The sequence below is a fragment of the Rutilus rutilus genome, assembly GCF_951802725.1.
Source record: "Rutilus rutilus genome assembly, chromosome: 2".
In the NCBI taxonomy this organism is placed as follows: domain Eukaryota; kingdom Metazoa; phylum Chordata; class Actinopteri; order Cypriniformes; family Leuciscidae; genus Rutilus; species Rutilus rutilus.
In genome coordinates, this window is record NC_140210.1 from 41,489,439 (window position 1) to 41,512,759 (window position 23,321).

The following is a 23,321-nucleotide window of genomic DNA, read 5'->3' on the forward strand; positions in this document are numbered from 1 at the left end:
ATCTCGTAATAAAAATCGCCTGACTGGAACGGTAACAGATGTCACGTGACCTAAGGTTTGGCTTCAGCAGCTTCTAGGAAATGTTTTACACCTCAATAATATCATGAGTGAATATCAATAACTGAGAAACACTGTATACAATTAAATACACAGAAAATAGTTACAATAATTTAAACCAATCGTACCTGACCAATCAGAGGCAACGTCTGGCCGACAAGCCGCGCCCGTTTTAGAACCTACTCTAGCGTCATTCGAGCGTGTGTTTTGCGCATGCGCAACGCCAACAGCGTAGAAACCAACAACAAACTATGGCGGACGGTAAGTGCTGTCCTGAGCTTTGTGGTTTATTTTACGCTCAGGAATTCTGCAGTGATTATATTTTTAGACATCGTCAATGTTAGCATACTGTAGGGAGAGTTGAAGTTCTTGGCAAACGGCTGATTGTTTATTATTGGTAGCGTTGTGCTGCAGCGGCTCATTGAATCCCGCCATTCACTACAGTATTTGACTTTACATCAACATATGCACTGCTCGTATATAATGTATTACTGTGCGTGAGTTCTTAAACTTGTTATTAACAAACTAATGTAATTTAATTTTGATTCTAACAGAACACACTGATGCTGAGCAGAGCATGGAGGGACACACTGCTGTGAGTAACTTATCACTGCACAATTTCATTCACAATTTCATTTCATCCGAGTGAAGCACTTTGTCGCTTTTTCTTGATCAGTTGATCAATCAATCAATCAATCAATGTTTATTCATAGAGCACATTTAAAAACAACCGAGGTTGACAAAAGTGCTGAACAATGATTAAAAGAACCACAATAAATTAAAAGGGAATAAGATAGAGGAATAAAAAACAAAATAGACAATAAGCAAAACACAAGATGTTTCTTGTTTATGTTAGGTCCCAGAAAATCCTCATGCAGAATATGGCCTCACTGAAAACATCCAGGTACAACATCTGTACTTAAATTTGAGGAAGTTGAATTTATATTGAGAGAATCTTATTTGATAAACAGTTCGGAATTGGTTGCAGTGTGAATAAAGCATTAGTTCTATGATTGTAGTGTAACGGCTCGGCGTCTGTGTGTTCCTCTAGAGAATAGTGGAGAATGAGAAAACAACCTCTGAAAAAGTCACCAAACAGAAGGTGGACCCTCAGACCCTGCAGACGCTTCCTACACGAGCGTACCTGGATCAGACGGTGGTTCCTATTCTCCTGCAGGGCTTGTCGGTTCTGGCCAAGGAAAGGTCTGTATCAATGCACCATTTTTCCAAATGTAAAAAATTCATGTCGTTGTATGGACCACGATTGCCCTAAACCAGTGTATCTCAACCATTTTGACTTCAAACCACCACCCCCTCCCTCATTAAAAGAGGTATATCTGCTATAAAAATAACCAAATACTAAGAAATATCTTGAGTTTTAGTTATTTTAGCTTATTTTAATGCTTGTTTTGTCATATTTTAAATCATTTTAAGTAGATATGCACCGATTACTAAATTTCTACGCTGATACCGATAGCCGATTATTCAGAATGATATCTGCCGGTGCCGATGCCGATGGTTTGATTTTCTTAAGGGGAAAAAAATCTCTCCCAAATAATGCGGCAAACTACTATACAGGGAACCCTCTCATTTGGACATTACTATAATTAAAATGAATAACAGCGATTACATTCAACTGGTATTTATTTTCAGATATAATAATTACACAAAAGGTCGTTTTCAGAAACGCTTGTCTTCATGACAAATTTATTAACTCAGACATATATAATTAACAGTAAATAAGATCCTCTCAAGTGTTTTTTAATTTTATTTAGCTAGCCTAACTAATGAACTGTGAACATTGGAAAACTTTCCTGAGGTAAATACAATGTTAAGTGATACATTGTTCTCAAGCTGTTTTATTGACGTCTCTCCGTGGTTTAAACACTTATTGAGTGATTACATGAGACCTGATGCAGTTTGCTAAGTTGTGCTGTATCATTCAGCATATCTTCTGATGTTCATGCATGTTTTTTCTTGCTATAATTTGGTGTGGGAAAAAACTACGGGTGATTCACAGGGTCAGATAGAGCCTGCTTTAACGTCACTATTTTCAACTGTCAATGCGTTACTGTAACTTCGAAAGCCCTAAATTCAACATGAGAGATTTTCTTCACACACAGTATGACTTGCAGTTTGACAAGTTTTGTTGACATTTGATTGACTAGATACAATCGGCCGATAGTGAAAATAATTGCTTTTATCCGCCGCAGGGTTTCCCATACATTCATTAATTTGTGGCGGCCCGCCACATATCAACCCTGACCGCCACGGATTGATTCAGATTTTTTAACTATTTAATATGGGTCAAATTGTATTTTATTCGCGCTGCTTGCTCCCCCTCTCTCTCACAAACTGACAATGGAGGCACGACTAGCCCCTCCTTCTCTTACCGCACGATCTGAATCAAACCATGAGCATGTAGAGGGCGGATTGTTGCCGGTGCTTAATGCTTATTCCCCCAGCGAAGATTCCAGAATCAATCCGGAGTTGAATGGTTAGTATAATGAACACTGTTGCTCAACATAACTCTGAGAAGTTGTCTAGATGTTAAGCGCGGTCGCGTTTCATTACAGATTCGCGCAAAACTTTTGCGATTTTTTTTTTTATAAATATCAATTAACGTTACAACTATTGCGAAATGACGGCGTTTCCATTAACCGATGTTATGCGACTAAAACGTCATTTGTTCCTCTCGCGATCAGTCATTCCAAAAATCATTGCAACGGACGTTGGTAGGCTCATATCACAGCCACCAGACTAGACATTATATTATTATTATCTCCAGGTTCAGGTTGGTGTGTGTTGGTTTTTGTCCACCTCAATCTCCAGGTGTGCGTGTGTGTGTGTCTGAGTCTGTGTGTGTCCACCTCCAGGTCCAGTTTGGTGTGTGTGTGTGTGTGTCTGAGTCTGTGTTTGGGTCTGAGTGAGTGTGAGTGTGTGTCTGTGTTTGAATCTGTGTGTGTGAGTCTTTTTGAATGTGTGAGTGTGTGTGAGCCTGTGTTTGAGTGTGTGAGCCTGTGTTTGAGTGTGTCAGTAAGTTTGTGTGTGTGTGTGTGTGTGTGTGTGTGTGTGTGTGTGTCCAGTTCCAGGTTTGTGTGTGAGCAAAATTTGCAACAAAAAGTCTGTGGAGCAGTCATAGCATAGAAATGTAGCAATGGCAAAGTCTTTAAGTTATCTGACACTAAGTGTTGGCAATGGGAATGTGTACTTGTCAATAAAAATATATGATATATATATATATATATATAAACATTATATATATATATATATATATATATATATATGATATATTTAACTTAATCACCCCCCCCCCCCCCACCCCGCCCCCCCCGGTCCCCAAACACCACACCACCGCAAATAGAATCTAATTCTGTGGGAAACACTGGGCCGATACCGATTATTGGCCTATATATATCGGTGCATCCCTAATTTTAAGTCATCTTGAGGTCCCCTGTTGTTTGAAAGGCACTACAATTTTTTTTTATTATATATATATATATATATATATATATATATATAATACAGTACAGGTCAAAAGTTTGGAAACATTACGTTTTTTTATATTTTTGAAAGAAGTCTCTAATGCTTATCAAGGCTGCGTTTATTTGATCAAAAATACAGAAAAAAACAGTAATATTGTGAAATATTATTACAACTTAAAATAATAGTTTTCTATTTGAATATACTTAAAAGAATAATTTATTTCTGTGATGCAAAGCTGAATTTTCAGGATCATTACTCCAGTCGATCACATGATCCTTTAGAAATCATTATAATATTCTGATTATTATGAGTGTTGGAAACAGTTCTGCTGCCTAATATATTTGATGAATAAAAGGTTAAAAAGAACTGCATTTATTCAAAATAAAAAAAATATTTTCTAATAATATAAATCTTCTTTACTATCACTTTTTATCAATTTAACACATCCTTTCTGAATAAAAGTATTGATTTCAAAAAAAGAAAGAAAAAAAATTACTGACCCCATATTACTGACCAGTAGTGTATATTGTTGTTACAAAAGATTTCTATTTTTAAAACATTTGCTTCTTTTTTCTTTAAGGATCCTAAAAAAGTATCACAGGTTATGAGAAAATATTAAGCAGCAGAACTGTTTCCTACTTTGATAATGAATCATCATATTACAATGATTTCTAAAGGATCATGTGATCGACTGGAGTAATGGTCCTGAAAATTCAGCTTTGCATCACAGAAATAAATAATTAAAAGTATAATAAATTGAAAACCAATTATTTTAAATTGTAATAATATATCACAATATTACATTTTTTTTCTGTATTTTTGATCAAATAAATGCAGGCTTGATGAGCAGAAGAAACTTCTTTCAAAAACATAAAAAATAGTAATGTTTCCAAACTTTTGACCTGTACTGTATATGTATGTATATGTATATATAGATAGATAGATAGATAGATAGATAGAATGAATATATATATATATATATATTTATCATTTTTTTAAATATAATAATTTTATAAATTTAGCCCTCGCACACTGTGACTGAATATATATAATATGAATATACAAGAATCGCAATATAATATATATATAATCGCTATTAAATTTCCTTACTTGTATAAATTAAGAACATGTATCTAATCTCACTGTCCATCTTCCTTCAGGCCTCCAAATCCCATCGAGTTTTTAGCGGCATTCTTACTGAAGAACAAGTCCCAGTTTGAGGAACGGAATTAAAGGCACAGCGTGCTGCAGAAGACTTAGGATTTCATTTCTTTTTTTTCTTTTTTTTTTTGTGTTGTGGATTTAAATGTAATGGTGTCAGGCTCTTCAGATTGTTTCCCGATGTTACTGTAGTTTTTTAAACTAATAAAATGCTCAAGCAGTGATGTACGTTTCAATGGTGTGGTTTTTCTCTGTTTGAGAATTGTCAAGTTGCTGGGCAGCTAAAACCTTTTTCTTTTCTTTTTTTTAAACACTAAATTTTACATTTGCATACAAACTGTGTTAGACATGTGGCTTGTCATATACAAAAATCCAGCTCGGCTTCACTCCCCTTTAATTTGCTTGATATTTTATTACACGACACCAAGCACTGTGCATGACAGTAACAGACAGAAACTAGTGAGGGAAACAATTTCATTTAACTGTGAACATACAAAAACAATTCAAATTTGAATCAGTAGTAAATATAATTTCCTTCTCCTATATAAAGATTAGACACGCTCAGCATATGCAAAAAAACAAACAAATCCTAAAGCGCTCACAGCAGATCTGTTTCTCAGCAGCTGAAATCACCATGGCCATTAAAGCTCTTTCATAAAGCAGTATATGAAACATAGTTTGTTTCATTCAGTTAACAGATAAAAAAATGAATTCAGATGTATTAAACTGAGAGGGGATCATTTTACAGCAAATGACTCTCAGCACAATATACAACCAACATGTTTTCAATTAGTTTCAGAAGATTTAGACTAATATTAAGCGATAATAGATTACATTGAGTATGATGTTAAACTGAAAATGCTGGGAAAAATTGACCTGAAACTCGATAAACTAGAGTAAAACAATTCAGTTTCTGCTTTCTGTGTCTCGGTAACATATTGCAGCTTCAGTGCACCAGTTCGCATGCACAATTTCGACGGCACAGGAAAAACGACAAATCAAGGCACCAACGACTTCTATGAGCTGGTATACCTGATATGGGTCTAGAAGAACACCTCAATATAAACGGAGCGACGAGGCTCACGTTTTTCAGCGTACTTCTTTCAATGCCTGTGATATTGTCTGCAAGAGTTTCTAGATTAATGTAAACCAAAGACTTGATCAGATTCTTAACCTGATGCCAACAAATGTGCGTTTCATCTATATGACAAAAAGTTTCATTATGATCATGATTTTGCTATGTTGTTTCAGGACTAGGGCTGGGTGATACAACTTATGAAATAATATCACATAAATCATACATTTTATAATATGAGATTATTGACATTATTCCGTTTATACTGTATATTGACATTTATTTATTTCGGTAGCACTTTACAATGAGGTCCCATTTGTTAACATTATTTAAAATGAACTAGCTAATTAAAAAAAATACTTCTAAAGCATTTCAATTGCATCATTTACTAATACATTATTAATATTAAAAGTTGTATCTGTTGATATTATTTAAATGACCTGAGCTAACAATGAACAGTTTTTATTCAACGTTAACAAAGATGAACAAATACTATAACAATACTGTGACCTTATTGTAAAGTGTTGCCATATATATATATATATACACAAACGGTGCAGTTTGGTCTGGTTTTGTTTTTATAGTAAAAAGTTGTATTGATGTTTTTTGGCTCCTTAAAGAGAACTTACGTTCTTAACGTTTCTTAAACGTTTTATTTTGGTTGTATAAAACATTTGTCTGTGAATTCAAATGTAACTTCTCAAAACTGCAGTTTGGTACCGATCATTTTTAGCAACCCAAAAAAATCCAGAACACTGTACTGCAACCAAAAGGCAACAGTCAAATGTAATCGACAAATAAGGAGCACATTATAAAACATCACAGTGTTGTTTAAGTTTATATCACCACCAAAATTACTGTAAATATTATATATACTGTATATATCACCTAGCCCTATCTATGACCAACAAACATGCTGATCCAGGATCACATCCTACTTGCCGAGATCATGATAAATCTAAGTTTTGCAACTTTTTACCTGCCATAAACTTAGTGGTTCTAAAAATGAAAGAATCTCTATTCGTGTCATTAGTTTATTATGCTGAAACGACTGCTGACAGAACATCAGCTGCACGTGGGCCACATATACAGGCTTCTGTCTTAGGGCTGAATCTAGCTGCAATTGGTTCTTCTCTTTATAATATACGATGAAAAAGACTGGATGCTGGTCACAGATCCTATCTTGTCAGTAAGTACAAAAAAATGTGTAAAACTACTGTAAATTCCAAAGAGCTAATGTGTAGCTGCTCAATAAAAAACTAAATGCCAGTGCAAAGATGCATGACAACTCAAAACTGATATCGGTTGGCTTGTTTTGATGCATTTCACACGTTCGTTCGTTCGTTCGTTCGTTCGTTCGTTCACTCACTCACCGAGAGCGTCTCAGAAATATCAGAAACCAGCTCAGAATTATAAGAACTAAAAACAGTTGAATCCCGTCGAAACATAATGACTGAAGGGCGCTTATCACGTTCTCATAAAGTCCTTCACGTGTCAGCGGGTTTCTGTCAGATGTAGTACTGGTGGGCTGCCAGGCTGTCCATGAAGGGGCGAACCAGATTGTCCGTGGAGAAGTAGAAGACCAGGCCGAAGGTGATGGAGATGGGAAGAGCCGGCAGAGCCTTCTTGAAGATGGCCAGCAGGAGGAGCGTCAGGCACAGTCCCTACAAAACAACCACAGCAACTTCCTCAAGTTATCTGACTGCTCCAGATTCACCCAATTTAAACTCTCAGGCTCCGTTCCAAAACCCTAGTGAGCCGTCTAAATCACTAGATCTAGTGCCCTACTAAGGCATCATTCACTGGTATGGAACATTCAACACAGGCAGACACTCCAAATGTTTGATGGAAACATGTTGTACAGCTAAACAATATAACAACATGCACTCAATACATAGCACACACAAATAATGTGTATGACAGTCAATATTTAATTAGATTACACTTTTTTATCAATACTTAAAGGTATAACGGAGGATTTTTTACTTCCGGGTGGATCACCTATACTATTGGTCCTCCTAATTGTCAATCATTCTGGTGAATCAATCAAACTTATTCAAAAAGTGGAGAGGGCGGGTCTTATCTAAAATTCGGAAAGATCCTCCACTATACCTTTAAAGTACTGATTAAATTATAAATATTCGAAAAATTATAATATAATCAGTGCTGTGATTAATCGTGATTAATCGCATCTAACATAAAAGTTTGTAAATATATAATGCGTGTGTGTATATACATATAATATAATTTATATATATATTTTGAATTATTTTTATCAAACCAAGGCAGACTTGAGACTTAAACATTTAAAAAATCGTATCAATCCCAAACTTTAGAACAGTGGTGAACGTTAGTTGTGAAGCTCACAGTCTAGTTGAAATACTCACGATGAGAATGGCCACGAAACAGGCCAGTGTGGTGTTCCAGTCTCCTCCTGTGGCCGCCGCCTTTCCCACCAGGACACTGTAGAAGATGAAGTCTCCGAGACCCAGCTTTATCCCTCCTGTGTCAAAGTCAACCAACAGGCATTAGAAAGAATAATCGTTAAACCTGTTTGTAAAGCTTCCCTAGGGCATTTTTTAACTAGGTCACCTCACTGTCATTAGGAAATCAGTACATATGAGCCCTATTTACATGTTTTGTAACCAAGAATATGATCTGTATGACACTGAGGCTGTTGACGGAGAAACCACTTACGGTCTTCCTCAAGGTCCTCTTCTGCCGAATACCTCCGGCTCGCTCCCTGAACCACATCATCCTCTGACTCCACCCCTTCCTGTGCCCTGGCTCCGCCCTCGCCACGCTGCCTTTCATTAGCTGGGAAGACAACAACCGCTTAGTAGCCATTATCTAGGTTACAAGGTATTATACTCTACTTTCGACACAAAGCCTTTTAAAACGTACTAAAATACTAGTACAGTGCTTGTAAAGAACTAAATCACCTGAATCTGGATTACTAACATCAGCCATTCCAACCATCCAAACCATGGCAGCTGAGAAAGAGAAGCTTTTATTAGTGCATGACTCATCTTGACAGGATTTAAATTGAGCGCACATGTGGAAATAGAAACTGGCTTAAATTTCAGACAGTCCCATCTCAAAGCTGGGATCATTTCTATAGGACATACATGAATAGATGAGCGCAGGGAAAATTGGCTCGTTTCTTTCTTGAGCGGTCTCAACCAGCATCCTCAACGGGCCTTTCGGACACAGCACCGCTATCAGATCTGGAAAAACAAACGCACGCCATTACTGATACCATCATGTGCGCCAATCACACAGATATGAGCATTTTCAGTGATTAAAAGTCAAGTTTGCGATTTTCGAGTTACTGTTGCAAAAAAAGACCTGGCTTTGGAAAACGGCGTTTTGTTTATTACAGAAATTCTGCTCTGTACCTTTAAGAACTGAAATTTTAATGAATAGTCCACCCATCATAATTTATGTACCCTCATGTCATTCCAAACCTGTATGCATTTCTTTCTCATGCAGACCATCAAAATATGTATTTTGTTAGAAGAATGTTGATAGACACATGGTTTCAGTTCTCACTGACTTCCATTGGATGGACAAGATTCAATGGAAGTCAATGGGAACCAAAATTATCCACATTCTTCAAAATATTCTTTCTCCACAGAAGAAAGAAAGTAATACTGGTTAGGAACGAAATGGCATGGGTGACCTATCCCTTTAAAGAAATTATATTATATCTCAGTATAGAAAGAGACAGAGAAGTTGAAGAACAAACGATGGTTTGAGGACTGTCAATCAATCTTCAGGCAAACGCACCATATATGGAGATGGCTCCCAGAATGACCCATGCCGACCATTCGGGCAGGTATTTGATGAAGATGAGAGCCATGAGGGCGCTGATGACGATGAGGTACGCCTGCTGGAGCCGTAACGGCCCTTTCCAGTGGATGCAGATCATTCCCACAACGCCAAAATTCCAGATGATCATCACTAACGTTGGGTAGTCCATGGCGACGTTATATGTTTTGAACACCTCTCTGAAAAGCAAAGGGTTTGGCGAAAGTATTACACATTTAAATCAACTCAAACCAAACTATTGATTTTCTTCTTCTTCCTTATTTTTCTGATTGGGTGTCTCAGAGACCGTAAAACGTAAAGACCCCAAAATTGGCAGGATGGTCCCAATCGTGCACCGCTACTCAGGAGCACAGACACATGCCCATCCAACACTAGGTGGCGCTATAATACGGCAATTTGCATTTTGGATCACAACTTTGGAACCCAAAGGGCTAGAAACAAAATTCCCCCAGGATCATTGAGTCAAGCCCTACAAAATATCCGCCATTTTGAATTTTCCTAAAAACATACTTTTTTTAACTTCTCCTAAGCTGTTGGTCCGATCTGCTCCAAAATAGACATAAAGCAGCTAGGGACAGTGCTAGCAAAGAGTTTAATAAAGTTATCAAAAGAATTTTGATTCGTCTAAGCATTGTAAAGTTACAAGGTAATTAATTGATCAGGCAACCTCCATTTTTACAAGTTGACCTATATCTACTGAACGCAATGTCCGAACTTAACGAAACTTGACACACAAAGATAACCGGACTTTCTGAGGATGCACACCAAGTTTCGTAAAAATCCACTAATAGGGGGTGCTACAACTAAAAATCCATTATAAAGCCGCAACCGTATGATCAATGTCGTCGAAAATTGGTATGCATCTTCTTTGGTGGGCGTCCTAATATATCTTCTAATACCGGTGCATTCACAGCATGTCGTAATTACCGTAACGATTCTGAACTGTGAAAAGCCTTCACATGCTTGTAATTACAACGTGTAAACTCATAACTATCTGAGACATACGACTTGTACCATGTGGCCGCTGTACCACCTGACCACTACAGATTTAAGGTCTGTTCGACTTGAACACAGACCGATCAGCGTATGACATCAAAGTACAGCAAGAGCAAACATGGCGTGAATGACTCGGATACTTAAAAAATCATGGCCAGCAGCCAATCAAATTTCAGCGGCTAATGCTTTATTTATCAAAAGAAGCAAAAAACGTGACCGTGATTAATCATGCAGCGTTATCAAAAGGCTAAAAATATTGAGATATAATTTTGTTCAGCTATATTGCCAAACATTGACACATCCTGCTGTATGAGATGGGTTAAATACAGTCGCAATATGATAAGAAAGCAAATCTCAGCAGAATCTCACCCCAGATACATGAAGCTGAACCAGAAGAGCAACATCAGTGAAGACAGAATCAGCCAGCCTTGAATAAACTGCACACACAGAGAAAATAAACACCTCTCTGAAGATACAGCAATGATTGTTAGTGCTACAGTCTCACGAAGTCACAATCAAAAGCACGGAACTTCATAGTGTTATAGTGCTTTAGTAATAAAGAGGATCTCACTTTATAGCAGCGATACTTGTAAAGCACCACCAGTATTATCGTCATGAAGACAATGACACTGATCATGACGATCATGTTGAGGAACGAGTTCAGGAGCCTCTGACCAACAGAGTTGGGATCCTCTTCGAACGGAGTGTAGATGCTGCAAAACACGACTTTCCTTCATAAAATTCTGCGTCATTTCAAAGGATTAATTCAAAAATGAAAAATCTGTCCTTTATTCATCCTTAAATCTGTTACTTTTTTTGTGACGCATCCTGCTGTAAGACATCAGTTACAATATGATAAGAACACGAATATTATATATTATAATATATATTTAATAAAAAAAGAAAGCATTAATAAAAGACAATAAAATAATTTAAAATTTTCATTTAATAATGAACAAAATATCAGTAAAATATCGGTATAAGCCAATAATTTTGTACGTATCTGCCGCCTAAATCAGTTAATAATGGATGCAGATATTTTTTCAGTGGCTAAGATCACTAAGGTCACTAAATTGTTAAGTTTTGCATGCTTTTTAATGCTCACCAATTTTTAATATAATTTTAATATAATGACATATAACCACTAAATGGCTGCTATTATAATATAATTGACATTTTTCTAAAATTATTAAAAAAAAAAAAAAAAAATTATATTTGTAAAATATTAAAAAAGAGGAAATAAATGAAATAAATGTTGAAATCTATTTTTGAATAAAAATCTTTTAAATATAAAAAAAAAACACTTTAAAAAAAATTTAAATGAGGAAATATTCCTTCGTGTAAATTTTTTTCTCTATTTTAAATATTTTAAAAATAAATACTTAAAAAAAAAAATTTAAGAATTTTTTTAAAAAGAGAAGAAATCCAGTTCCATGGAAAAGTAACAGCATACAGGTCTAGAACATGAGGGTGAATAGACAGTATTTTCATTTTTTGCTGAACTTTAAAGTAACAAAACCCGTACAGCCGCTGTCCGCTCTTCTCCGTGTAGAAACTGACGGACTTGATTGTTGCCACGACGACCACCATGCAGAGCGTGACGGGGATGAAGAGCATGATGACATGCTTAGCGCCGTATTTAAGGGTCAGCTCCTCTTCCTCTCCGTCAGGAGTGGCCACTCTCTCTCTCTCCACTGCCACTGGCACTGGCTCGTCCAAGCCTGAGCTGACCGGACGCCGCTGCGGAAAATTAAAGGTGCGGATGAGAAAAATGGGATTTGTTGATGCAGATATACACATTTTGTAGACAATAACTATGAGCATAATCATGCAAATATCTAGTTCAGTCATGAAACTCAAGAGGGCGCAGGCTGATCGGTCCTTAACATGCAACCAGCAAGTAGGGGTGGGCGATATGGCAAAAATATCATACCATGATTTTTTTGCATGTTTGCCCTATTTTAAAAACAAAGCCTTATAAGGTAACAAAATATTAAATAAAAAGAATGGCAGACATTTAGGCCAAAGTGTCATTATTTTCTTTGTTATTAAAAGATACGAACAAAGATACACATTACATATATGCAAATATACAAATGAAATAAACAGTGCATTATTTGTTCAGCTACAGTAGGTGTATTTAACAGAAGCATTTAAAAAAGAAATAAAATGAACAAATATATAAAAATAAAACACTACATAGACTTCAGTGTATAAATTAAACATTGATACTTATTAAAAATACTATTAAAGTTCTCAGAGCAGTGAGTGATTTTCTCTTTGTTTCTGTTGTTTTATTAACATTAAAGTGATAGTTCCCCCAAAAATTAAAATTGTCATAATTTACAAAGACCGACACAGAAAAATGTGACAATATTATTACAAATGAAAATAACTGGCACAGGACACCGGCATAGACATGGACACACCGACATGGACACCGAAAATCGGCGGTGGCGGTACCACTTTTAGCATAGCTTAGCATAGATCATTGAATCGGACAGGACCATTAGCATCTCTCTCAAAAAAATGACCAAAGAGTTTAGATATTTTTCCTATTTAAAACTTGACTCTTCTGTAGTTACATCGTGTACTAAGACCGACGGAAAATGAAAAGTTGCGATTTTCTAGGCTGATATGGCTAGGAACTATACTCTCATTCCTGCGTGATAATCAAGAAACTTTGCTGCCGTACCATGAGTGCAGCAGGCGTAGTGATATGACGCAGCGCCTGAAAATAGTCCCTTCCAACGTGACCGGGACTAAGTTTGTCTAACCTATTAGACCTATTTTCAGGCGCTGCGTCATATTAAAAATTAAAATTAAAATCTCTGTCAGTTTTGGCGCACTTCAAGTTTAGTTCTTTGAGCTAGCATGTCCACTGTAATAAAAAGCCTATACTTACTCGTTTAGTGTCTGTTTCCTCTGGCAGAGACATATCATGATCTTGGTTGTACGAGGGGAGGGTTGGGCTTTCGGACTGGACCAGAGCGGACCTCTCGTTGTAAGAGTCCTCTTCACTGTCCGAGGAATTCATGAAGAGAATGTGACCGAAGCCAAATGCCCAGAGCTGAAAGATGCATCACACCAGATTAATACAATTGACAGCCCAACCATAAAAACCATAGTAATACCATAGTTTTTTGTTTTCTTGTGGAACTCAGCATTATGGTAATACCATACTGTATTTAAGCGTCATGGTATATGAATAAGATATTATAAAAGATTCAAGATTTTTTATTTGTCACAGCCTACACAGTTATAAACAGGAAAATTATTGTACTTTTCATTATATAACGCACAATATTTCAGTAACAATATCAGTACAGGCCAATAATAGCATTTCTTAAAATTTGATTATGTATCTGCCTAAATTGGTTATAATAGGAAGTATTTTAATATTTTAAATATATATATTACAATATTTTCTGTGGCTAAAATAGACACTAAACTGTTTTGAGATGTGCTTTTTAGTGATGCACAAATAATTATTTTAATGTAATGGCGATGATCAATAAACCGGGCTGATAATATAAATTTATATAAAAAAAAGACAAAATTTTCCTTTAAAAATCTTATATAGAAACAAGTCAATTGTAAGTCAGTAGCAGATATGGTGCTGATATATCATGTTTCCCTAGTGGCGTTACTTTATAGATGAAATATTAAAGATTGGAGCTTCGGTGAACAATTTTATACAACAGGCAGAGGAATATAGATTTATAATATCCATCTGTATCGGCTACATTTCTATATCGCTGCATCTCTAATTATTATTATATATTGTGATATGAAATTCCCATCATGAAAGTATCACAATACTTCTGTAAGTGGATTGTGCCTTTAAAAACACCGAAAACATGGATCTTTAAAAAGAGGAAGTTTATCTCCGGGACAAATATATGCGTTTCTCCCAGTTTTAATTACTTCTACAGCCCTAACTGTTACTCTTATTCAATAATAAACTGCCATGTATTAATAATTTCCCGCAGATTAAAGCATTCTTCATGATCCATGATTTCCCACCGTCTCCTAATGTGTCTGGAAACCCAGTTCCTCCACGAATCTAAAGAAAAATAACATCTGCCGAATCGTACAGGTGAGAAGAATGAAATACCTTTAATGTGACGGTATTTATTTACATGAAGGATGATCCAGCAGTGTTATTTGCAGAAGGACTCCGTCAAAACATCGCGAATTCCAACGAGGAAGTGATGCCGATCAGCTGATCCTCACTGCCCCACGTGACGTCGCGTCACGTCGCATGACCACGTTCGTGTCAACCAGATAGCTCACTCTAATGGCTCTGGTGTCAACCAGTCACATTTTATTTTATTTTATTTTATGAGTGTGGTCGGAATTTTAGTTGTCTCAATATTTGGTCCAACTACTAGTCAGTCCATTAAATATATTATATGTGTCAATACTAATAAGACCAAGACAAGAACAACCTACAAGGTAGGTTACGTCGTAAACTTAATCTAATATTCTGCATGGAAAATGATAGTCAGAAACAAACGTGCGCTAATTGCCAACATAAATGTCATCGGTTTTTGAATAAATGAAATGACACGTATTCATTATATATTCTATAAAGTTTGCTGAAACCCTTTCGTTTTTGTTATTTTATAGTGTAGCCTACATACAGTGCTTATTATTATTAGCAGTAATAGTAGTAGTATTTAGCCATTTATCATTCTGTGGTCTGTGACATTAAATATGTATCTACTTGTAATATGTTTTACTCAATTTTAAATGGTCATTGGAGAAAAGTCTGATTACATTCTTGCAAAAAACAACAACAAAAAACAACATTTCTAACAGGATTAAAGAGGTATTATATAAATGCTACCTCTGATATATCACTGATAGAGACACACGCGGTTTATGTGGTAAACATAGGCCTATACAGGAAGAAATTAAGGAACAGTCTGCATAATTTGTCATCTATCAACCATCTAGAAGACCTTTAGCAAAAACATTCTTGCAAGAACATTCAGATATCTCTTCAGACCATTTAAACTGCATATGACTGCAAATGAAAAAATAAAAGAGGACAAAACCTGTTACTGCGGTGGTACCCTTTAAAAAAGTACACATTTGTACTATATTTACCCCTAAAAGATGCATATTAGTACCTTAAGGCCTGGTTTCATAGACAGGGCTTAGGTTAAGCCAGGTAGAACATTTAAGTAGCTTTGGTGTGCAAAAACAATGCACAAAAGACAAAACAATGGCAGTGACATATTTCAAGATATGCATTGTAAGTTGCTTTCAGTTAAAACAGCTCAAACATGCATTTTAGTCTGAGACTAGCTTAAGCCTTGTCTGTGAAACTGGGGGTAAGAGTGCTAAATTGTACATATTCTGAAAGTGTAAGGGTACTGCCCCAGTGAGTATTTTAGAGCAGCTCACAGGATCCCAGTTTCTCAGTGTTGCCATGGGATTCTGTCTTCGTGTGACTGGAGTCAATCATTGAATCCAGATGTTGATCTGCTCTTGTACATTTCAGGCACATACCGTATAGAGCCAATGAAATGTGGTGGGAGGAACTCAAGGTTTGTTACATGAGGGTGGTTTCAAAACCGTGAGAAGAGCACACTGTGCACTGAGAAACATAACAGAAGAAGCAATGATTTGCCAGGAAAACACTATTCACTATTGCAGCTGGGTTTTTGTAGTCGGTGGATTGCTTTACCTCCTGCGTCAAATGACCACGCACACGCCGTACGGACGTTATGTGGACACAAAATCCCCCGGGATGATGGTCCCAGCCAGGGCGGGCTGGTTTATTCAGGAACTTCCATCATTCCTTGTTCCTGTGCTCTTGTTTTTGACAACAGAGAGTTTGCCAGGGATAGGAAGACATTTACTGCTCTGGACCTTTTGCTTGCACTACTTTCAGAGGTAATAACATTTCACATATAGGTTAGCAATACCTTAACAAGCATTACATTTTAATACTAGACAAGGAACTTGAGTGTTCTAGAGAAGCACAGTCGAGTTTTGCCAGCATGTTACTGAAACATAATCTAGACACAGTTTCAGTTCAACAGGACTGTATGCGTGCTTGTTGCCGGTATCAGATAATCTATTACGTAACTAGTTTTGATTTTTGGAATAGGAAAGTGCATTCACACTTGAGTTAAGATTGTCCATCTCCAGCAGTGATTATGATTCATATATCTTGCTCTAGTCAGTATAATTTGATCATAATTTGATTTAAACCGGCATACCAGCTCAATAAAATGGGGCAAATGAAGTCATGAGAGCCTGCACAAATGTACTTTGTACTTGAAACTAAGTTCAAACTCTCAAACACACTAGTAAAGTACAGTTACTCAAGTTCATTAAACCCGGTGTACTTTTGGTGTGCAGGCAGAAGTTGTTTCTTTTTCAGTTAAGATTCAGCTCAGTTCAGTGGAACGAACAGGAAGGAAATATGTTTTGTAACAGCCCCCGTCAACAGTCAACTGGCTTCTTCTCATAACAGAGCGACAATGCACATCAACGAAGGCAAATATCACGTTCACATCTTTTTGTTACTCGTACTGCTGCTTATACATGAAGATGAATGTGATTAATAAATAATTTATTTTAAAAAATTCAAATGCATATCCTCATTGACTTAACCAGCTGGAAATATAAAAAATGTCATCCAGATTTGAGCTGAAGAAGCAACATTTAAGATACCATTGTTGTCATATTTTATTGCTCAACCGCCAGTATGTTACTGAAACATAATCCAGACACCGTTTAAGTTTGACAGGATTGCACTTGCATTCAATTAAACAGGAATGTACTTGCGTTCAGTTAAACAGTCACTGTTCTCTCATGCTTACTGCCCACATATCTATTTTTAGGTCTTTCTATTTACAGAAAATGCTTATCAAATCAAATCTCTAAACGTAAGATTTTTCTGTATGCATATCCTGTAAGTCTGTGCTCATACAGCATGACACGGTCACATGTCCCAGCTGAAATAAACATCCTTCCAGGATGAAAGAAAATCACTTTTGCGGCGACTGTTTGATCACACTCTTTGCTGTTCCTGCAGGACATTTGTGTTTTCCTTACTGACCAAAGGCAGGCCGTCTCCTCTGCACATTGTGTTGAGTGCGGTCATCTTCTGCTCTGCGAATGGCTTTCTGCAGGGTCACTACATGCTCCACTGCACTCAGTACCACACCGAATGGCACAGAGACACACGCTTCATTACTGGTACTGGTGCTAATAATAGACCATTATACTTTGTCTTTGACTACTATGTAATAATTTTTCAATTAGTCTTTTAATACAAAGCATTATGTATTTTTGTGCAATTATGTCTTTTAATGACACTGTTGACCCTTTCCTTTAACCCACACTTAAACCTCCCAACCTGTCACCCACCTCAACAGCAGCACCTAATATAAAGTGTGACCGATCTTTTTGATCAACTACGTGATTCATTTGAATGGAATCTATTATTGTTGCTGTTTTATTGGTTATAATTAATCATAAAAACACTCAATTGAAATGAATGTTCCTTCCAGGTGTGTTGATGTTTTTCTCTGGAATGGCCATCAACATCCACAGCGACTATATTTTACGAAACCTGAGGAAACCAGGAGAGCTCAGCTATAAAATCCCTAGGGGTCAGTATTTGATTATGATTTATGAATAAATATGTGGGGAAAAGTACAAAAAAGGAAAAGAAAAAAATATATTAAATATAATTAAACCTTAATTGCATGAGTCATATCGTCACCTTCCTTAAATAATTGCCTTAGTCGTTTTTGCAGGTTTCTCAGAAAACACAAAAAACTGAACCTAACTTTAGAGGTTGAGTAGATTTTCGTTCTTCTTGATGCAGTTGCCATCTTGAAAAGCTTTTGACTTCTTTTGAGTCTTTTGACTTAGGCAAAATAAAACAGCCTAAGTCAGACTCTTGACATAGGCCATTATATTACAGGGGTAGAATTGCATGATCTGTTCAACTGAGGATGTGGGCGATTTTACCAGAGGTGGCCAGCATTATGAGGAGATGACTTATGCAAAAAAAAATCATTTTTGTCAAAAAATTATTTTAGGAAGGTGCCGATATATAATATTATAATATATATAAATTATAATAATTTTATAATAATAATAATATATATATACATATATATTTCTTAGAAAATAATATATATATATATATATACACATTATTTTATATATACATGTACTGTATATAAAATAATAGATAATAGAATATAATTATAAAATAATATATAATATATATATAAATTGTTATAAATTAAAATTAATAAATTATATTATAAAATAAATATAGTCATGTATTATATAGTACTTTGTGTGTGTGTGTGTATATATATATATATATATATATAGTTATTGTTATAAATGAATAAATTATATTTCTTATAAAATAAATATAGTCATGTATTATATATTATTTTATATAGAATAGAAATATTTATAAAAGAATATCTACTATATCTAATATATAGTTTAAAATGTGTGCATATTATATTGTATATGTGTGTAGTGGTAGGTATAAATACATTACTGTGCATATACTATACACAATTTAATGTGCCTTTTTACACGTTACATGTATTTACTATAGTAATAACCATAAATTACATGCAACTAACCCTAAACCAAACCCTAATCCTACCCTAACCCTATAGTAAGTGCATGTACATTAATATTACTCAGTACTTAATGTATAATTCCAATGTAACATGGACACCTTCAAATAAAGTGTAACCAATATAATTTATAGCATAAAGACAATTCTTTTTTTTTTTTTTATCACAAATGATTGAAAACAATGATTGATTTTTGAAAACAAATCACAAAAATATATAAATATATATATGTGAGATTTATCTGAGTGGGACTAAACCTCCTAATTTCTTCAATTCAGTTGTACACTAAATATTTGCATTGTGTTATCTCTAGGAGGAATGTTTGAGTTGGTCTCCGGCGCAAACTTCTTTGGGGAGATCGTTGAATGGTGTGGATACGCTGTGGCCAGCTGGTCCTTTCCTGCGTTCTCCTTCGCTCTGTTCACCGTCTGCTCCATTGGGCCACGAGCCTACCATCATCACAGGTGCTCCTCCAACCCCGAAACACACTGCACACTCAGTGTGAAGGCTCTTCCAAAATGCTGCCTTATAAAGATAACTACTATTGATTCTAGTAGTTTATTATTATTTATTTGAACTATTGATTATACTATTTATTTATAAACATAATTCATTCAAAACCAAAAAGTACTGATAAAAAGTTTCATTTAAGTATTTATACTTATTGGGATACATGACATTATCTTAACATTTAAAAGGTGACTTGACTTCAAGGTGAAGTCAATCCAGAATCCAGCACACAAAGTTACATTAATGGATTATAGTAAAGGTTTTATGTCTTTATCTCATGCTAACAACCTGAAAGTAAATGCCTGCTTGTCTTCTTCACAGGTATTACTTGGAGAAATTTAAAGATTACCCCAAATCAAGAAAGGCTGTGATCCCTTTTCTGCTGTAACAGTCGGCGACCATAAACATTTTATAAAGGGAAAAAACTACAAAAAGTTTAAGCCATGAGCTAAATAAGAACTGCAAGTGCTGATGTTGTTACCGCATGTCCTGCGCTCACACACACAAACGTCACCCAAGGGGACATTTCTAAAGGTTTGTATTTATTATTTTTAAATACACCATTAAAAACCTGTTTACATCTGTACATAGTGGAGAATGGTCATTTCTATACATATTCCCATTTGAGCATGGACCGGTCATAAAACTATTCATCAGTCATAAATGATTATGACATCGGTCATGCGTCATTGATGCTCAAACATGAAACGCAAACCGAGCAAATCTGCCGTTCAAAGTCCACTGAAGTGAAGCGTTTCACTGAACGCGGTCTATTGTTTCCCCCTTAGTAAATGCTTCATGGTGCTAGATTAGAATTAAAACTGAATTACTTTCAAATGATTTCCATATACGTGTGCATCAGAAACAGAGTGTGTAATTTGAATTTGTCACCAGACAGACAACAACGCACTGTGATAAACCACACATAAACCCCATGACCACTCAATTTGCTGTCACTCCTCTGAAGCCGATTTGCTTTTGATCTGCCGTTCTGTGCGCACCGAACTCTTCATCGCCTTCTGCAGGACCCATGTGCAAAAATGGATGCCAGCAAATGCACCGCCGGCAACCCAAAACCAGTTCTTCCTCAGCCAGCTCTGGTTTCTCATCTTCTCGGTCCTCAAGGGGAGGTGCAGCTCAGGACCTGCAAATGCAAGTGAGAAAGTTAGGAAAGCTGATGTCTGAGATGTGGTGGATCAAGAGATTTGCATAACGGATGTGCAGACGACAAATCAGCAGCAACTGCGTGTTGATATCATGATAATATGGAGCAAAACCTCTGAGGAAGGTTTCCAGCACCTTGTTGAATCTGTACCATGAAGAGTTAAAGCAGTTCTGAAGGCAAATTGGGTCCAACCCGGTACTAGCAAGGTGTACCTAATAAAGTGGCCGGTGAGTGTGTGTGTGAGTGATGTTTGGACATGCTATGGGATTTTTTTTGCCCAGTAGTAACAGAGAAGTGCCATCATAAAAATTGCACACTCTACACTTTGACCAAAACTGTCATTATCAAGAAAATCCTGTTATCTTCACAGATAAGATTAAACACACACACACACATTTCATCAGAGGAAAGATCAGTGTGTGATCTCATTCTATTGTAAACGACTAGAAATAGTGACATGAACCCAAGTGACTGATAACAGATTGCACACACTTATCTATGAGCCAGTTAAAATGAATTCTGTCATGGTTTACTCGCTCATTTCTTTCCAAACCTCTATGAATGTATTACTTGAATGGAAAACCAAATCTTTGAAGAATATCTTTGCAGCACAATGACAGTTACAGGTTGAAGTGACAGAAAAGCCTCTCAGGGTGAGTAAATAATGACAGAACTTTCCTTTTGAGGTGGACTGTCAGTTAAAGTAAAAGCTTTCCCACCTTGAGCAGCAGCTGCCGTTACTCCTTGGCTTTGCTCTCTCTCTTTCTACTCTTCTCGGGCAGAGGAGGCAGGGGAGGCGGGGACGGGTCGATGTACGACACGATGCCCGGCTCGGGAATATAGTCCTCCCTGCTCTTCTTCAGCAGTGGATTGGATTTGATCGAGTACCAGCCCCAGTGAACCAAGCCAAGGCCAGAGCCCATAACAATCAGGACTTTATAGTTAACCCAAAAGCTCCGGAGCTTACTCATGTCTATAGACACCAAAACACATTAAACACATGAATAAACTAATGCCAGACCAGTGGGAAGAGATGGTTAAAGGCAGCTGACATCACATTCACTGCAGTTAAAAAGTGGCGGGTCTCTCCTCCTCTATGTGAATGAATCCTCTCATACACACTTCAGACGCTGTAATATTGTATACCGGTCTAGTTTATTACTTTGACATGTTTAGACGTAAATACGCTGGTTGATAAATTAAACATCTGTAGACGATGAAGTGTTAAAAGTGTACGTTAAGTTACATGATTATATAAATTTCTCACTCACCTTCAGCTTTTTGCTTCACGTCGCCACCATTTTGGGTCCTGACGACGGAGGCTTAGGTAGCCGATAACTGTCCTGCCTAAAAATAATAGTAGGAAAAATCCCCGTTGCATATGTTAATGCAACGCAAGCATTGACATGATTTTATTGTTTGTTGATTTTTAATTGAATTGTTTTCATTATTACAGTAATGTAAAATCTATCGATTAAAGTATTTTTCCTAGAAAGCATTTCCTTACTAAAGTTGCTTTTACATCACTCATTTGGGGGTTTGTATTATTATTTGTAAAAAAGCTACTTAAGGAAAATGATAAAATAATCACTTTTCTTAACAGGTGACTCTATTACTATAATACTGGGTTTGTTTGATTTATTTACAAACAAAATGTAGGCTGTGTTCGAAATCGCCCCATATAGCCTACCCTAATTCACTATTCCCTACATTAGCATGAGGGATTGAATTAGTGGACTCGAATAATGTTCACTAATGGCTGTTATCTCCAATAGGATCTAAAATAGGATCTCTAAATAGGGCCCTATTTAAGGGTAGCCTATATGGGGGAAATTTCGGACACAGCCGTAGATTTGTTAAAGTCCCCATGTGGTGAAAATCAAGCTTTTAATGTTTATGTGGTGTTTTATAGTATCCTTTAAGACAAACCAACCGCAAATTCATAAGTCGACACCATTGCTGAGTATTTTCGCATTAAAACTGCAGTGAACCAAAGACAGTCTCAAAAACGCGGTTTGTAATCGCTGGTGTTTCTGACGTCACAAACTACCTTGTAACCAATCAGGTCAACGAGTGGATCTCTGAGCTGGTGTGAGAGTGTCATTTTGGGATACAGGGATACAGTTATTGACTAAAGGGGGGTTTAAAAGCTGATTTGAGGAATGCTTTAAACTCTTGAATGACAGGACACTTTTAATTGGTTAACTTTTCATGCGGCATGATATTATTGGTTACAAAAAAAATCAATCAAACAGGTATAGGTTTTCATGTGAGAAAAAAAATGTAACGCCTATAAAGCACCAGCAGAGGGAGCTACTCACATATAGTATAGCCTCATATAAGCATGTAAGTGATCACAGGATTGAAAAAGGGATGAGCAATAGTTCACACGGGAATACTA

General features: G+C 36.3%; 4 protein-coding genes across 5 annotated transcripts; 2 read left to right on the forward strand and 2 right to left on the reverse strand.

Moving 5' to 3' along the window:
- The first annotated feature begins 274 nt into the window (after positions 1-274).
- dpy30 (dpy-30 histone methyltransferase complex regulatory subunit) lies at positions 275-4,928 on the forward strand. Of its 2 annotated transcripts, XM_084403184.1 has the most exons (5): positions 277-318; positions 612-652; positions 914-961; positions 1,109-1,260; positions 4,704-4,928. In XM_084403184.1, exons 1-5 carry the CDS (start codon positions 309-311, stop codon positions 4,774-4,776), a joined length of 324 nt encoding a protein of 107 aa, XP_084259310.1. In that variant the 5' UTR covers positions 277-308; the 3' UTR covers positions 4,777-4,928. The 2 variants fall into 2 exon arrangements, with proteins under 2 accessions (XP_084259311.1, XP_084259310.1); XM_084403185.1 differs by lacking the exon at positions 914-961 and having other exon boundaries at positions 275-318.
- Positions 4,929-6,801: 1,873 nt separating this feature from the next.
- psen2 (presenilin 2) lies at positions 6,802-14,848 on the reverse strand. The gene is made up of 11 exons (XM_084403177.1): positions 14,724-14,848; positions 13,512-13,676; positions 12,132-12,346; positions 11,178-11,319; positions 10,976-11,043; positions 9,569-9,789; positions 8,908-9,006; positions 8,722-8,772; positions 8,477-8,596; positions 8,167-8,282; positions 6,802-7,443 (listed from the first exon to the last, which is right to left on the reverse strand). Exons 2-11 carry the CDS (start codon positions 13,641-13,643, stop codon positions 7,288-7,290), a joined length of 1,320 nt encoding a protein of 439 aa, XP_084259303.1. The 5' UTR covers positions 13,644-13,676; positions 14,724-14,848; the 3' UTR covers positions 6,802-7,287.
- On the forward strand, positions 14,820-20,341 carry srd5a2a (steroid-5-alpha-reductase, alpha polypeptide 2a). Its single transcript, XM_084403183.1, has 6 exons — positions 14,820-15,064; positions 16,119-16,513; positions 17,664-17,827; positions 18,142-18,243; positions 19,559-19,709; positions 20,077-20,341. The coding sequence occupies exons 2-6, from the start codon at positions 16,239-16,241 to the stop codon at positions 20,141-20,143; spliced, it is 759 nt and encodes a 252-aa protein (XP_084259309.1). The 5' UTR covers positions 14,820-15,064; positions 16,119-16,238; the 3' UTR covers positions 20,144-20,341.
- LOC311286833 (uncharacterized protein) lies at positions 20,277-22,243 on the reverse strand. The gene is made up of 3 exons (XM_084403186.1): positions 22,192-22,243; positions 21,640-21,893; positions 20,277-20,899 (listed from the first exon to the last, which is right to left on the reverse strand). The coding sequence occupies exon 2, from the start codon at positions 21,889-21,891 to the stop codon at positions 21,658-21,660; it is 234 nt and encodes a 77-aa protein (XP_084259312.1). The 5' UTR covers positions 21,892-21,893; positions 22,192-22,243; the 3' UTR covers positions 20,277-20,899; positions 21,640-21,657.
- Positions 22,244-23,321: the final 1,078 nt, after the last annotated feature.

Excerpts from the sequence above, each read along its gene's own strand:
- dpy30 (XM_084403184.1), top strand. Across the intron at positions 653-913 it reads GCATGGAGGGACACACTGCT|GTCCCAGAAAATCCTCATGC; the intron begins GTGAGTAACTTA and ends TGTTTATGTTAG. Across the intron at positions 1,261-4,703 it reads TCGGTTCTGGCCAAGGAAAG|GCCTCCAAATCCCATCGAGT; the intron begins GTCTGTATCAAT and ends ATCTTCCTTCAG.
- psen2 (XM_084403177.1), bottom strand. The coding sequence starts at position 13,643 with ATGAATTCCTCGGACAGTGAAGAGGACTCTTACAACGAGAGGTCCGCT. Across the intron at positions 12,347-13,511 it reads AGGAAACAGACACTAAACGA|CGGCGTCCGGTCAGCTCAGG; the intron begins GTAAGTATAGGC and ends AATTTTCCGCAG. Across the intron at positions 8,597-8,721 it reads TGTTAGTAATCCAGATTCAG|CTAATGAAAGGCAGCGTGGC; the intron begins GTGATTTAGTTC and ends TTGTCTTCCCAG.
- srd5a2a (XM_084403183.1), top strand. The coding sequence starts at position 16,239 with ATGATTTGCCAGGAAAACACTATTCACTATTGCAGCTGGGTTTTTGTA. Across the intron at positions 17,828-18,141 it reads AGACACACGCTTCATTACTG|GTGTGTTGATGTTTTTCTCT; the intron begins GTACTGGTGCTA and ends TGTTCCTTCCAG. Across the intron at positions 18,244-19,558 it reads CAGCTATAAAATCCCTAGGG|GAGGAATGTTTGAGTTGGTC; the intron begins GTCAGTATTTGA and ends TGTTATCTCTAG.
- LOC311286833 (XM_084403186.1), bottom strand. The coding sequence starts at position 21,891 with ATGAGTAAGCTCCGGAGCTTTTGGGTTAACTATAAAGTCCTGATTGTT.